Source organism: Marmota marmota, unplaced genomic scaffold, assembly GCF_001458135.2.
Source record: "Marmota marmota marmota unplaced genomic scaffold, marMar, whole genome shotgun sequence".
In the NCBI taxonomy this organism is placed as follows: Eukaryota; Metazoa; Chordata; class Mammalia; order Rodentia; family Sciuridae; genus Marmota; species Marmota marmota.
The window spans coordinates 6,192,050-6,205,561 of NW_026000174.1; the positions used below are offsets into that span (position 1 = coordinate 6,192,050).

The window sequence follows — 13,512 nt, forward strand, 5'->3', positions numbered from 1 at the left end:
CAGCTTTATCGACTCGGCGTCCAGCAACATCAAGCTAGCGCTGGATAAGCCCGGCAAGTCGAAGCGGAAGGTGAACCACCGCAAGTACCTGCAGAAGCAGATCAAGCGCTGCAATGGCCTCATGGGCGCCGCGCCCCCGGGCCCACCCTCCCCCAGCGCGGCCGACACGCCCGCCAAGCGGCCGCTAGCCGCCCCCAGCGCTTCGACGGCCGCGGCGCCGGTGCATGGCAAGGCCGCCCCCCGGCGGGAGGCGTCGCAGGCCGCGGCAGCCGCCAGCCTACAAAGCCGAAGTCTGGCAGCGCTGTTTGACTCGCTGCGCCACGTCTCCGGGGGGCGCCGAGCCAGTGGGGGGGTGCGGTGGCAGTGCCAGTGACTGGCCTTGGCGGAGCGAGCTCCGGGGGCGCGGGAGGGGAAGCGTCCGGCCTCGCCGGGGGCACAGCGGTCCCCGGCGCAAGGAAGGTCCCATTGCGGGCCCGAAATCTGCCCCCGTCCTTCTTCACTGAGCCCTCCCGGGCGGGCGGTGGCGGCGGCGGGTGTGGCCCGTCGGGGCCTGGCGTGAGCTTGGGCGACCTGGAGAAAGGGGCGGAGGCCGTGGAGTTCTTCGAGTTGCTAGGGTCAGACTACGGCGCCGGTACCGAGGCAGGCGTCTTGCTTGCCGCAGAGCCTCTCGACGTGTTCCCCACCGGAGCCGCTGTCCTGCGCGGACCCTTGGAGCTGGAGCCTGGCCTTTTTGAGCCCCCGCCAGCGATGGTGGGAAACCTAATATACCCTGAGCCCTGGAGCGCCCCGAGCTGTGCCCCGACCAAGAAGTCTCCCGTGGCTGCAGCCCGCGGCGGTTTGACCTTGAACGAGTCCTTGCGGCCCCTGTATCCTGCTCCCTCGGACTCTCCCGGCGGCGAGGACGGGACCGGCCATTTGGCCTCTTTCGCCCCTTTCTTTCCGGACTGCACCCTGCCGCCGCCGCCGCCGCCGCATCAGGTGTCCTACGATTATAGCGCGGGCTACAGCCGCGCAGCTTACTCTAGCCTTTGGAGACCGGATGGGGTTTGGGAAGGGGCCCCGGGGGAGGAGGGGGCGCACCGGGACTGACTGAAGTACCCTTCTGTCCCATTTGAGACTGCTGTGGGGAGCGCCCTCCTCAGGGTCCCTCCTTAGCCTGGAGAACGATGGGAAAACGCACATGGAGATGAAACGGGATTTAAAAAATTCAATTAATAAAGGAAACTTAAGAAAAAAGAGATGCACAGGAGTTGGGGATTGTTTTAATCACAGCCGTGTTTGTGTGTGTGTGTGTGTGTGTGTGTGTGTGTCTTTAAGCTGTCTGTAGGTTCTTACTGGACCAGAGGAAACAAAAAAAAAAAAAAACAAAAAAAAAAAAAAACCAAAAAAACAAAACAACAACAACAACAAAAAACAAACAAGCAAACCAAGACATGGCTTGGGAAATAATGGATGGGTGGGGTTGGCAGAAGGCGCAAGAGGTGGCTGTAGAAGCCACCTCTTGCCCCTTCTACAACTTTTCATCAAAGGTCAGTGTATTCAGTGTAATTTCTCCTTTTAAACATTGCCTGGTCCCTTCCATTGAGTGCATCATGAAGTCAAAACTGTACCAAAAAGAATGGAGCAGAGCGATGTTGTTATGATTTGAGTGTTTTCGTAGAGGGTAATCTCAAAGATCTCCGTGGCCTCTCAGACCTGCTATGTGGGAGTGTTACCGAGGACCAGCGGTGGTCCACCGCTGACCTCTAGATTACTGGTCCTTGGGTGTGGTTCTCTTGTCTCTTGTCTGTTGCTCTTCCTCTCAAAATTTCCCCCTGCTTCCTTTCTTCTTTCATCTTTCTGCTCTTATCTGTGCTTTTCTTTACTTTCCTCCTTTTTTTTTCTGGCCTTTCATTGCACTCCATGCTCTCTCATATTTCTTTTTCTGTTTGCTTTTCTCACCAATATCTGTGGTAGGAGACAAATTTGGCAAACCTCTGTTCATTTTTTCTCTTGTTTCCCTTTCTTATTTTCCAACCATTTTGGGGAGACAAGGCAAGTGTAACCTCTTTGCATTGCAGTTTCCTTATCTGAGAGGGTGGGAATGACAGCATTCCACCACCTCACTTCTTCACAGCTTGTTGGATAGCGCTCAGAAGTGAAATATACACAATGCTTGAGGCTGCAGCAGTGCTTGATTGTCTGTGTGTGTGTGTGTGTGTGTGTATACATATGCATTTAAATGGTTTTCATAAATAGGAGCAACTGGAAATGTGATTCTCATGCTCTTTTGGGTGATCTCTTTGACCTGAGAGTGCGCTTTCCCTAACAAGCTGTTTGCCTTCTCCTGCTGCTCCACTCCTACACCCTTCCCTTGGTTTGTGCCCCCTGTTCTTCCTCACTCATCACACCCATACCCTCCCTCCCCAAGATAGGGAATGGTGAAGGGTGTGAAATTTCCAAAGTAGTTCCTCTATTCCCTAAGTTGCAGGTTCAATGAATGGAATCTGAAGGTCTTCTGGAGGGAAGAGAATAATCTGTTGTCATAGGGAGACTTGGAGGAAAAAAAAAGAAAGAAATAATTTCAACAGCCTTGGATATGGCAGATAGGGTACACAGCACCATCAGGATGGTTGAGGGATAGACTAGGAAAGATTGAGTGCGAAGTGAGTAGCTAGAGGGAAAAGAGGAGGTCCCTCGGTGCAGATCTACAGGTGAAAATACAAAAAAAAAAAAAAAAAGAGAGAGACTAACATTCAGAAAATACAAGGGAGCTGTTGTCTACTGGTTGATTATGTTACAAAGGAAAGCTGCTTCTGTTCAAGGCAGCAAAGTAGAAAAAGTAGATTGTAAGAATATCTGGATGTGAGATAATTAGAACTCCAGTGTTGCTATGATAGATTTTAAAAATCTAGGTTAATATTTGTACAAATCAAATATTCTTTGATATTTTCAGAAAGGAATTTATGAAAAAAGCAAATGGGTACTGAGCAATGGTAGACACAAATTTAAGTGCTATTGCTAAGTCACTTTCTTCTGAATATAACTTTACTTAAGAAAGCAACAAAGAAACCATAGTGATGAGCCTTGGTAATGCCGAAAAGAACCTTTGAAACTTCAGAAACCTGTGCTATGAATTTATTTCCAAGTGGTAAAAATTGACTAATTCCAATATACTAATAGAATGTTAGGATCAGTACTATCTAGGGTAGAATTTTACAGTAGGAAGACATGAATACCCCTGTGACTATTATTATTATTGAAATGTTTCTTATTTTTCCTCTTTTTTTCTTACCTAGCTTGGTAAAACAAGGTCTCTCTCTTAGTATCTTGCTTGCCATGCTTTTCCTTAAAATAATACCCAAACTGAGTGTTTCCTGTATGCCAGGCATTGAGCTCAGCCCCAACTCACTGATCCTCTTAACAGTGCCATGAGAAAGGGGAAGAAGATATTATTATTCTCATTTGAAAACTGAGGTTCAAACCACTTAAATAAATCATTGAAGGAAGTAGTGCATCTTAAGATTCAGATCTACCTGTGTCCCATTACCAAGACCTGCCTGTTTGCAAGGCTTTGCTGTGCTTCATAAGGGGGTCTGGGTCCCAGTCCCCTGCATTATAATACTAGCAGAGTTTCTCAACCTCAGCACTATTGACATTTCAGTCTCCATAATTCTTTGCTGTGGGGCTGTCCTGTGCATGACAGAATGTTTACAGTATTCATAGCCTCTTCCTGTTATATGCCAGTAGCAGTTCCCTAGTTGTGATAATAAAAAATATCCCCATTGCTACATGGGGGGCAAAAAGGCTAAAGGGAAGGGTCAAATCAATCAACTTAGGTACATCTTATCTCTATTACTTCACCAAACACGGACCAGTTACTTACTATATTGAAATGTAGTTTTCCCATTGGCAAACTGAAAAGCATTCTATCACAAAGGGTTATTGTATGGATTTGGCATGGACTATATATAAATGCTCAGCAAGAGGGAGGTGATAGTAGTATGTGGTACCTACCAGTCAGCCAGGGCTTGGCATTATATCAAGGTTCCAAAGCATCTTATTATCCAGAATGCTGAGAATGTGTGCTGGGCCCTTATGTAGCCTCCAGATTTCTTCATCTCTGACTCTTCTTCTCTCTTCTAGTTTGAATATATTAATGTCTGACCATGCTAAGTGCTATAGTGCCCATTAATAATATGTCTGCCAAGGGCTGAACATACTATTGCTTCCTCTCCCATGTCATTTTCTACCTGTTAGAAGGTATTTCTTATCTCTTCTTTAGCCATATCATTATCCATAAAGAATTACTTTTAAGTGCAGTGGCAGATAGTTTTCAAGACCAGAACTAGATCATAGTATGCTTCTAACCAAATGATTTTGGACAGGCTGTGTATCCTAGTCTGGTTGGTGATAACAGTCATACTCGTGGGACACATATTTATGATTCCCTCATCAGTTGGAAATTCCTTGGTGCCTTAAATGTGTTTTAGTGTCTTCCTACAACTTTTAAATGTCCCAAACCTTTGCCCATCTCATTTCAAGCTCCACCTTCCCCCTCCCCTCATTATCAGGTCTTGAGGAGATAGAGACTATCTGTTGTAACCCCCTATCCTTCTCTACACTGGTCTGAGTTCCCTTTCACAACTGGCAGGAACTTCTCCTGCCCTAATGGCTCAGGTTCCTTCCCCTTCCTCTCCATGAGGACAAGGTGTTGCTCCATCTATTATCTTTGTTTCCCTTTATCTTCAGCTTTACTATCTCTCCTCATTCCCCCCTCTCATTATAGAGAAACATCTTCAGTGTGATTTTTAACAAATAACAATGGGGAATAGGAGGAAAAAACCTCAATCCTGTTTCCTTCTCTAGGTATTACTCTATCTCCTCTTTACAGCAAGTCTTTCAGTAAATGAATCTACAGTTTTTGCCTTTACCTCACCTGCTATTTAAATATTAACTATTTTGAATTCTAGGGTGACCAACCATTCCAGTTTTCTGGGACTGCCCCCAGTTTTAACTCTGAAAGTTGTACACACCAAGAAATCTCCCAGTTCCCAGCAAACTCTATTTCTGCCCCACTATTTTCCAGGAATTGCTTTCACAGGAGCCCCAATTGATGAACACAATCGCTTGAAACTTCAGTTTTCTTGATCCCATGCTGCACTGAGCATTTGTGCTCCATTCCCCTAAAACTCCTTCTTGGGTTTGTGGACTTCATTTTCTTTTGGTTTTCCTCCTAACTTTCTGGCCAAGTCTTCTTCTTTTTCTTGTGGTAACCCTTATGTGTTGGTGTGCCTGAAGGTTACCTCTGTCTGTCCTTAGCTCTTCACACTTTTCACGTTCATTTTGGGTGAGGTAGTTTTTCCTAAGGCTCAGGTATTATTCTTAATGTGCTGATGACCTCCCAGTTCTATACCTGCAGCCTTGGCTTCTTTCCACCATCTTGGATCCATTACCTACATTTTCCCTAGGTAGCATCTTCTGAATGATTCCTAAACTCTTCAAACTTCATGTCTAAAGTTAACACTCCCACCCACACAGACTAACCACAGTCAATGTAGCCTAGGTTTCTTGTAGCCTCTCTTATCCTCTCTTATCCTGTCCAAGTGGTTACCAAGTCCTATTCCATACTACCTTCTAAGTCAGTATGTTTCAAATATTTTTATTCATGATCTTCAGACCATCTTCATTTGACATCATGTCCCAATATATTCAGATCCATATTTATATAAATCTGCATTTGTAGAAATATCGTCATGTTTAAGAACTGATATATTATTAGATTATCATCTATATTGATATTTAATTCTCTATTCAATAGATAATTAAATTTTTAAAAAACAAAGCCTAGATTTTTGCTAAGGAACTATGTGATATACTGATATTTTCTTTTCTTGACTGTTGTTCATTAAATTGACTTCACAGCTTACTAACTGGTGGGGCCTGCAGTTTGAGAGAGACATTACTCTAAGCAATTCTTGAGTGTCTCTGTCTCTCTCAGTCCTCAAGCAGGGCCAGCTCTAAATTAGAGCCCTCACTACCCCTCACTTAACGTACTCCAGTGATCTCCTAATGACCTTCTTGTCTCTAGACTCACAATCCCCTAATCCATTTTCGTAACTGCCTCCTGAGGTGATAGTTGTAAAAAGCAACATTGAGGTTGTCACTTCTTTGCTTCAAATTCTTCAGTGGCTCCTATTATTCCCGAGGTAAAGTTTAAAGTCTCTGCTTAGAGATGTGGCTCCTGCCAGCATCACCAGTCTTACCTTCCACCTCCCTAAGAGTACTTATGTTTAATAAATTTAATTGCAGATGCTTGAATGCTCATATCCATGTGCCCTCTTTGAATTATTCTGGGTATGCCTTTGCCTAGAACTCATTCTCCCGTTTTCTCTGCTTGCTAATTTCTACTAAACCTGTCTTTCTCAAACCTGAAGTGTCATCCTCCTTTTAAGCTTCCTGGATTAATTAAGCACCTCTGTTCTGGAATCTTCTATGATACACCAAGACCCTAGGCTCATCTTATAGGCAGCTAATTACATTGTTATAATAGTTATTATTCATCTGCCTCTTTTATTGGGAGCAAGAACTTGCCTGTGCATTCCTAACACTTTCTAGACTCTGGCAAGATTAATGCATAATTAATGATTTCTGAATGAATGTTACGAAGGCTTATAATTGAAAAGGGAACTTTATACTCATTCTCTCATATGAGCTTTGCCCATACTTGCCAAATGGCTACATAATCATATTATTTGTTGAGCACCTATTTTTTAAAAAAAACCCTTTTCTGTGAAAACTCTACTTGTGGCAGGAATATGTATATGGCAATAACACCCATGTTAATTTTATAGAACCAAAGAGCAAAGTTATTTTACCTGGAACAGCACATTGGTGGCAGGCAGAGATGATACTGGTGACATTTCAGTCATTTGCTTTGCCTGTAGAGTGAAAACAAAACTTTCCTCTGTGAGATCAGTAATAAATCCTTTCTTCAATGAGCTTAAAATTGAGTTAGACGCTTACGACTTGGGTATACAATATATTTTGTTCACTGTCAATAAGGGAGTGAGGACTATATAAGAAAATAATTATAAACATGTCCCAAAGTACTAGACATTTAATTGCTAAGCAAATGATAAAGGCAGTTCATTTCATCTCAAAAGGCAATATTATTAGAAATATATTCCAAGTTAAAAGAAATCATTTTTACTTTCCCATAGAATGCAATGTCAAGAGAAATGAGGAAAGGAAAGAAAAGGGAAAGAGAGGGAAAAAGAATAAGTAGGTGGCTATATTCCTGGCAAAGGGAATCCATTTATCCCAAATTCCTTTTATTACCTATAATAAATGTTATGGGTTTAATTGCGTCCCTGCAAAGATGTGTTGAACACTAGCCTTCAGTACCTCAGAATGTGACCTTATTTGGAAATAGGGTCAGGTTAAAATGAGGTCATTAGGGTAAAAAATCTCACTCAATATGACCGGTGGGTGTTCTTATTTAAAAGGGGGGATTTTGGGACCCACACATGAAGGGAAGACAATGTGAAGGGACCTAGGGACAAAGCAGCCCTATGACTGGAGCAATGCATCTGCAAACCAAGGAACATCAAGAATTGCTAGCAAACACCAGATGCTAGGACAAAGGCAGGTAGCAGTCTTCTCCAGGGCTGTCAGAGAGATCATAGCACTGCCAACACCTTAGTTTCAGACTTTTAGCCTCCAGAACTGTGAGACAATAAATTGTGTTGAACCACCTAGTTTTAGGTATGTTGATACAGCAGCCTGTTGATACAGTAGGAAACTAAAAATACAGTCATTAATGAAGACAACGGCAATAAAAATGAATCCTATTTATCATGCCACACAAAGTTCCTTGCTTAAAAAGCACTTACGTAACCATACCATGTCTATTCTCTTCTGATCTATTCTTGTGGAACTCTATGTGAGAAATCTAAAAGTTGTCAATATTGAATTGGAATTATTTGTATCAACCCTACCAAAAAATAGTGATAAAGCAGGGAGGTCATGAGGAAGGACTTTTAGCCATGATTATTGCTGATAGTAGCCATCACAAAAAGATGGTCAGAACCACATGCTCAGAGGCCACTGCAATCTTATACAAAAAGTGCTCTTACAAGGACATCTGCCCAGCAACTGTGTGTTCAACTTCAGATGGATGCTACTCTTGTTGTGATGAGTTGCATCTGGCAGTTTGAAGCCAGCTACTTGTTAAGCACGCTGAGGCTCTTCTTGAACCATATGGCTTTTAGCTCCACTCAGCTGTAAATACTCAGCATCTGGGTCAATAAGAACCTCTCTGGATAGTGCATGGGGCAAATGCTCTTCATTCAGAGGTGGGTCTAATAGTGATTTGGTGTCCAGCTGTGTTGGGGAAGCTGGCAAGCGTCTGTGTGCTTGAGATGTGGTCTGGTCTCCCTTGATGTGTGCTTGATCTGCTTGGCCTGCTTCTGCCCTGGCTCCTGCTCAAGTTCATCGAGGACAGATAGACACCCAAATCATTATTATAGATAGCACTGTGTGACACGTGCTGGCACTAGGGCAGAAATGAGGTCCAACGGGAACAAAGAGGAAGGCTCTAATGAGCTGTTTCATTCCTCCTTCATTTCACACATTTTTATTAAGTCACCTACTGAGGGCAGGCAATGTGTTGAATGCTATGGATATGACGGTGAGAGAGATGAAAAAGGGGATGTTCAGGGTGTGTGAAGCAAGTGTAAGAGAGTGGGTATGTGTCATGAAAAAGAGAAGGAAGGGTATAATAGGCATTTGCAGAAATTGATATAGTCAAGGTTTAGCAAATGTCAGGCAGGAACAGCTAATTTGCACTAATTCAATAGGTAACTTCTACTCTCTAAGCATGAATTTAGTTCCATTTACCATTTTTTAAATTAGTGCCACAGAGCTGAACCAGTACTGGAAGACTGACACTGTCCAAATTCACAGGGATTCCAGTTTATAAGCCATAAATAATCTTGCTCATACATAGTGAGAAACATAACACAAATCAGTTCACACCTGATCAGGACAATCCCTAAGATTCACCTACAGAGAAGATAGTGCAAATCAGAATAACATGTGGTGAATAGGGATTTGGAGCAGGAAATATGGTAAAGCTTGTGTAAACAACTCCACAAGTTGGGAACAACTCCACCTATGATTAGGTTTATTTTATTGCCGCAGTCTGGCTGGGCACACAATCACGAGCCACCACACAGCTTGTAGATTCAAACAGCAACTCTTTATTCCCGAACTCACACCAGCCGTCTACAATCACGTTCTGGGGAAATCCACGTTCTCTGCCCAAATCCACTCCCACTGGGCTTCTGTCTACTGTCTGAATCCCGTGAGAACTCAAGGGGAACTCAGGCAGCAGGATACGCCCTATTCCCAGCAGGAATAATCTTAAACCTGGAACGCCCTAAACCCGATTATCCTAAACCGGGAACACCCTAAACTCGGATCCGCCTTGGTCCTTGAGCAAGGTCACCTACATGCAATGTCACTGCAAAATGTCCTATTTCCACGAGTCCTTCCACTAAGCAACATGGGGTACGCTGGCAAGGAAATTGTCATACCTACTTGGCTAATGGCTCCCAGCATTTTATATTCAATTAATTGTTCAAGGACCTCCCTTCCTTAATTTTATAAAGCCTCAAAAACTGTCTTCCATATTCTTCCCCTCTTTCTAGAATGTGTCAGAACTCTGGAAACTAATTAAATCCAAAATACTTACATAGTCCAAAACGGGGATTCAGTCTGGCTTTGACATTTAAGTGAGTCTAGAACTGTGTTGTGATAAGTAGACTACTGGCATTGTCATGCAACTCAGATCACATACTGTTTGAGCATGCGCAGTCAATTAGTTGGGTGGAAACTAAACTCCAGCCCATGCTTACTCTAGTCACCACCAGCTGTGTACCCAAGTATGTTTAGTTTTATTTGCTCAAAGACACTGTATAGCCAGCAGTGACCCTGGGGGTGGGGTGGGGGAGTCACCACTGAAAACTAGTCCTTCCTGGAAGAATAGACCTTCTAGTGGTGCAATCTCCTGTTTGCTGCAGAGGCCCTGTGTGCATTGTAGGAAGATGGTTTCCTCCTTTGGGACTAAGCCCCAGTAGCACTGGGTCACGACTAGTTCTGGTTCCTGTGGGACTCAGCACCATCATCACTTCTTCTTCTCTTTTTTTGGGATCTACTGAGTCATCAGCTTTTCCTTTTAAAATCTTTCCCTGGCCTGTGGGACTCCTTGATCCTAAGGGATCAGTTTATTTTCTGTTTTTACCAACCTGAGTCTGGGTGGCAACTTAGTAACTCTTGGTGGTGGCTGCTGTGGGTAGGTCCTGGCTTCAACCTGGCTTCATTGGTAATGCAGTCTGAATGCTGAGGGGCATCTTTGGAGCCACTGGGGTCAACAGAGTGGAATGTTAATTCCTGTTTCCCCCTTTTTAGCAGTAAGCCTTTGGGCAGGTTACTAAACTAGAGCTTCACCTTTCTTTTCTGTCAAGTGGCAATAATGATATCACACAGGGCTGTGGTTATATTAGGTGACATAAATAAAGCCCTTGGCATTATAGGAAGGCCCTTTAAATGGTAACTATTATTGGTGTCCAAAGAGGCTTTGGCAGACAGCAGAAGAGCCTTGAACTTCTCAGTCCCTCCCCTCTGCATCCAGAGAGGAAGAGCTCTACATGTCACAGAGTTTTCTTTTCAGGATTTAAAGGGTCACTGCAAGCTCTGGCACTGAAAACACCCCATTCCTCCACAATGACTTGGAATCCGTGACTAACTGGCTCCTTCAGATGAGCTGGTTCGAAAAGAAGTAATGGCGGAGTGAGCCTTTACCCCAGGAGACAAAACGAACCCCACAGGAAATGGTGAATCTTCCTAGCACGCTCAGAGTGTCTGGGCCTTCTGCAGGGGAGCAGGCCTCCCTCCGAGGGCTGATGGTGGGTGGTCAGCTCTGTGCTCAGCATGTCCCAGGATCCCTGAGTTCTGGGTGCTCAGTGCTGTTCAGAATCCCATCTCTTAATCAATTCTGCCCCTAACAACAGAATTTCAATGCATGGCAGGGGATAAAGTGGCCCAGAGAAACTCAGGACACATTTGAACAGTAGCCCAGAACTCGGACAGAATCAGAATCACATTGGCACAGGCCTGGGTCATGGGTTGCTGCCAGAACATTGTAAGAAAAGCCATTCTTGTCCACACAATGGCCTGAGGAAACAGGAAGCACTGCAGCATGACTTCAATTATTATCCTTGCGAGTCTGAGCAGAGCCACAATTCAGCTTTTGGGTTGCCACACACCAACTATTGAGACCAGTGGACAAGGGTGAAAAGTGATGAAGCAGCGGCAGCTTGGACCTGCAATGGCTGCTCAGCAGTGACGGGGACCTGCCTTGAATTCTGTTTCTGTCCTTCCCTACTGTTGCCACTTGGTAGAGTTCCTAAGCCCTTCTAAGCATCAATTTTCTCATATGGAAAGTTGAAATAACAACATTCCCTGCTTTTCAGAGTTGGTGTGAGGAGTAGAAATCATGTATGTACCTGCTGCTGCGGGCCAGGCACAGAGCAGGCACCCAGGCACCGGTGGGTGTTGTTATTTCTAAGACCTGGATGTCACCTACTCTGCTGCTCACTAGCGCTGGGTGGGTCAGTCACTTGGCATTTTTGAGCGGCAGTCTTCTAATTCACAGAATGGGGATAGCTGATGTCTCCATGGGGTGGGTTGTGAGGATGCTCTGAAGTATACAGCCTCCATGTATGTGCAAGGCACTAGCAAAAGTCATCAGGACCTGAAGATCACATCCCGGAGGGGGCAATTCCCCTTTCAGCTGTTAATTTATTTCATTTCAATTGGCATCTGAGGAAGAGCCAAGTGCTGTTGTCTAATTAGCCATATCTGACTCTATGCTAATACTTTAAGTTGCTTTGATGCTACTTCTGAGTGATATTTCCCCTTCCTTAGGCTCTGGTAAAAGTTTCAAACACAGGACCCTTAGAGTTGGATCTTGCTTTGGAGAGCAGAACCGTTCCCAGTTCTGGCTGTGTGTCTGTGTCTACTGGGATGAGGGGAGGGCTTGAGGAACAGTCCCAGCTCCAGGCCAGTTCTATGCAGCTGGGCCATGGGTAGAGCATGGAGCACAGCTCCTCCCAGATGCTTCTTACAGAGATGTGGAGGAGGGACCATACATTCTCTTACCCTCCTCTTCCTTAGCCTCTTTTATTGCCTTGGTGTTTCTGTTTTCTTAATTCACATAGTTGACAAAATATACAACTAGAGCATGTGAAAGAGTTTATCTTGATATTGGCCCAAATTATAGGATCATGTTTAAAGAGAGAAAGAAAAAATATCTTGTAAGCATCTGAAAATAATTTAAATATTTATACTCTGTGACAGCAAGTGGGAAAAATTACTGCTTTTGTTCAATAAAAGTGGTTGGTGTTAAGATTAAAAGCTAATTTTAAGAGGAAATCTGGAAATGTGAATTATGGCCTTATTGCTGCCAAAATGAGCAGGTTGCTTAAACTTCCCTGAATCTCAGATCCATTTTTCCCCCTCTATAAAATGAATGTGAATTTAGAAGCAGAATTAGCAATACTTGTTTTGTTTATCTATGATGTGATGAGGAATGAGGAAGTCAAAGTACTGGCGACATTTTATAAAAGGCAAAGCACCAAACAATGTGAAAAAACAATTTGCCGTGGAACCTCAGAAAGTTATTTGACACTTTATTCTCTTAGTTCCCCCACTTACAATGAGGCACATAACGCTTAATGCAGACCCCACTGTCCCAGGGGCCCAAGTAGAGGGTGTTAGTGAAAGCACTTGGAAAAGCAGGAAACCTGTATTAAGTTTAACTAGTATTATAGTGTCACTCGTCTGATGATGGTGCAGAGGTAGTGTGAGGTGACATCCCAATGAGCATTCCTGGCAGAGCTGGGGCGCCAGCCAGGCCTTCTGAGCTGTCTCTGCTTCCAAAGGACGCCTCCATGCCCTGTTTAACAGTGCTGACTTCTCTTTTCTCTCAGTTGCCAATCTTCCTGAGGTGGAGACAGGCCCAGACTCATTCTTTGGTTGAGTCCAGGAAGAATAGGGCCATTTATATTTCTGCTCAGATGACTGGAAAATCCTTTTATCCTGCTTCACTGCAAAGCATCTCAGAGCAAAACTTGGGGAATCCAAGGCCCTCAGGCCCCATCTAATGGTCACATATGAAAATAACTCCATCTAGTGTCTGGCTTCATGGCATAGAGGTAATCAGAATTAATTTTTTTTTTCTGCTGCTAAATTTGCATCTTCCCTGACAACCATGAAACAGGGACGTAGGTAACTTTACACATTCTCTGTTTATAATTCTGGATTGCAGAGTGATGCTGGAGGAAATCTGAGAAGCTCTGCAGGCCCGAACTGCTACAAAGCCCTGGTTTTCACCCTCAGCTTCTGGCTTATAGGAGACGTGTTCTCATGACGGAGTTTAGGTGATGGTAGGGCCCTGTAGGACTAGCT

The 13,512-nt window shown here is 44.2% G+C and overlaps 1 protein-coding gene across 1 annotated transcript in view; it reads left to right on the forward strand.

The window, feature by feature from the left end:
• Positions 1-1,252, forward strand: part of Fam181b (family with sequence similarity 181 member B) — an 8,926-nt gene extending 7,674 nt beyond the window's left edge. The window contains 2 exon segments of the mRNA XM_015502735.2: positions 4-346; positions 349-1,252. Coding sequence (XP_015358221.1) covers positions 4-346; positions 349-1,089 — 1,084 coding nt within the window. The 3' untranslated portion in view covers positions 1,090-1,252.
• The last annotated feature ends 12,260 nt before the right edge of the window (positions 1,253-13,512 follow it).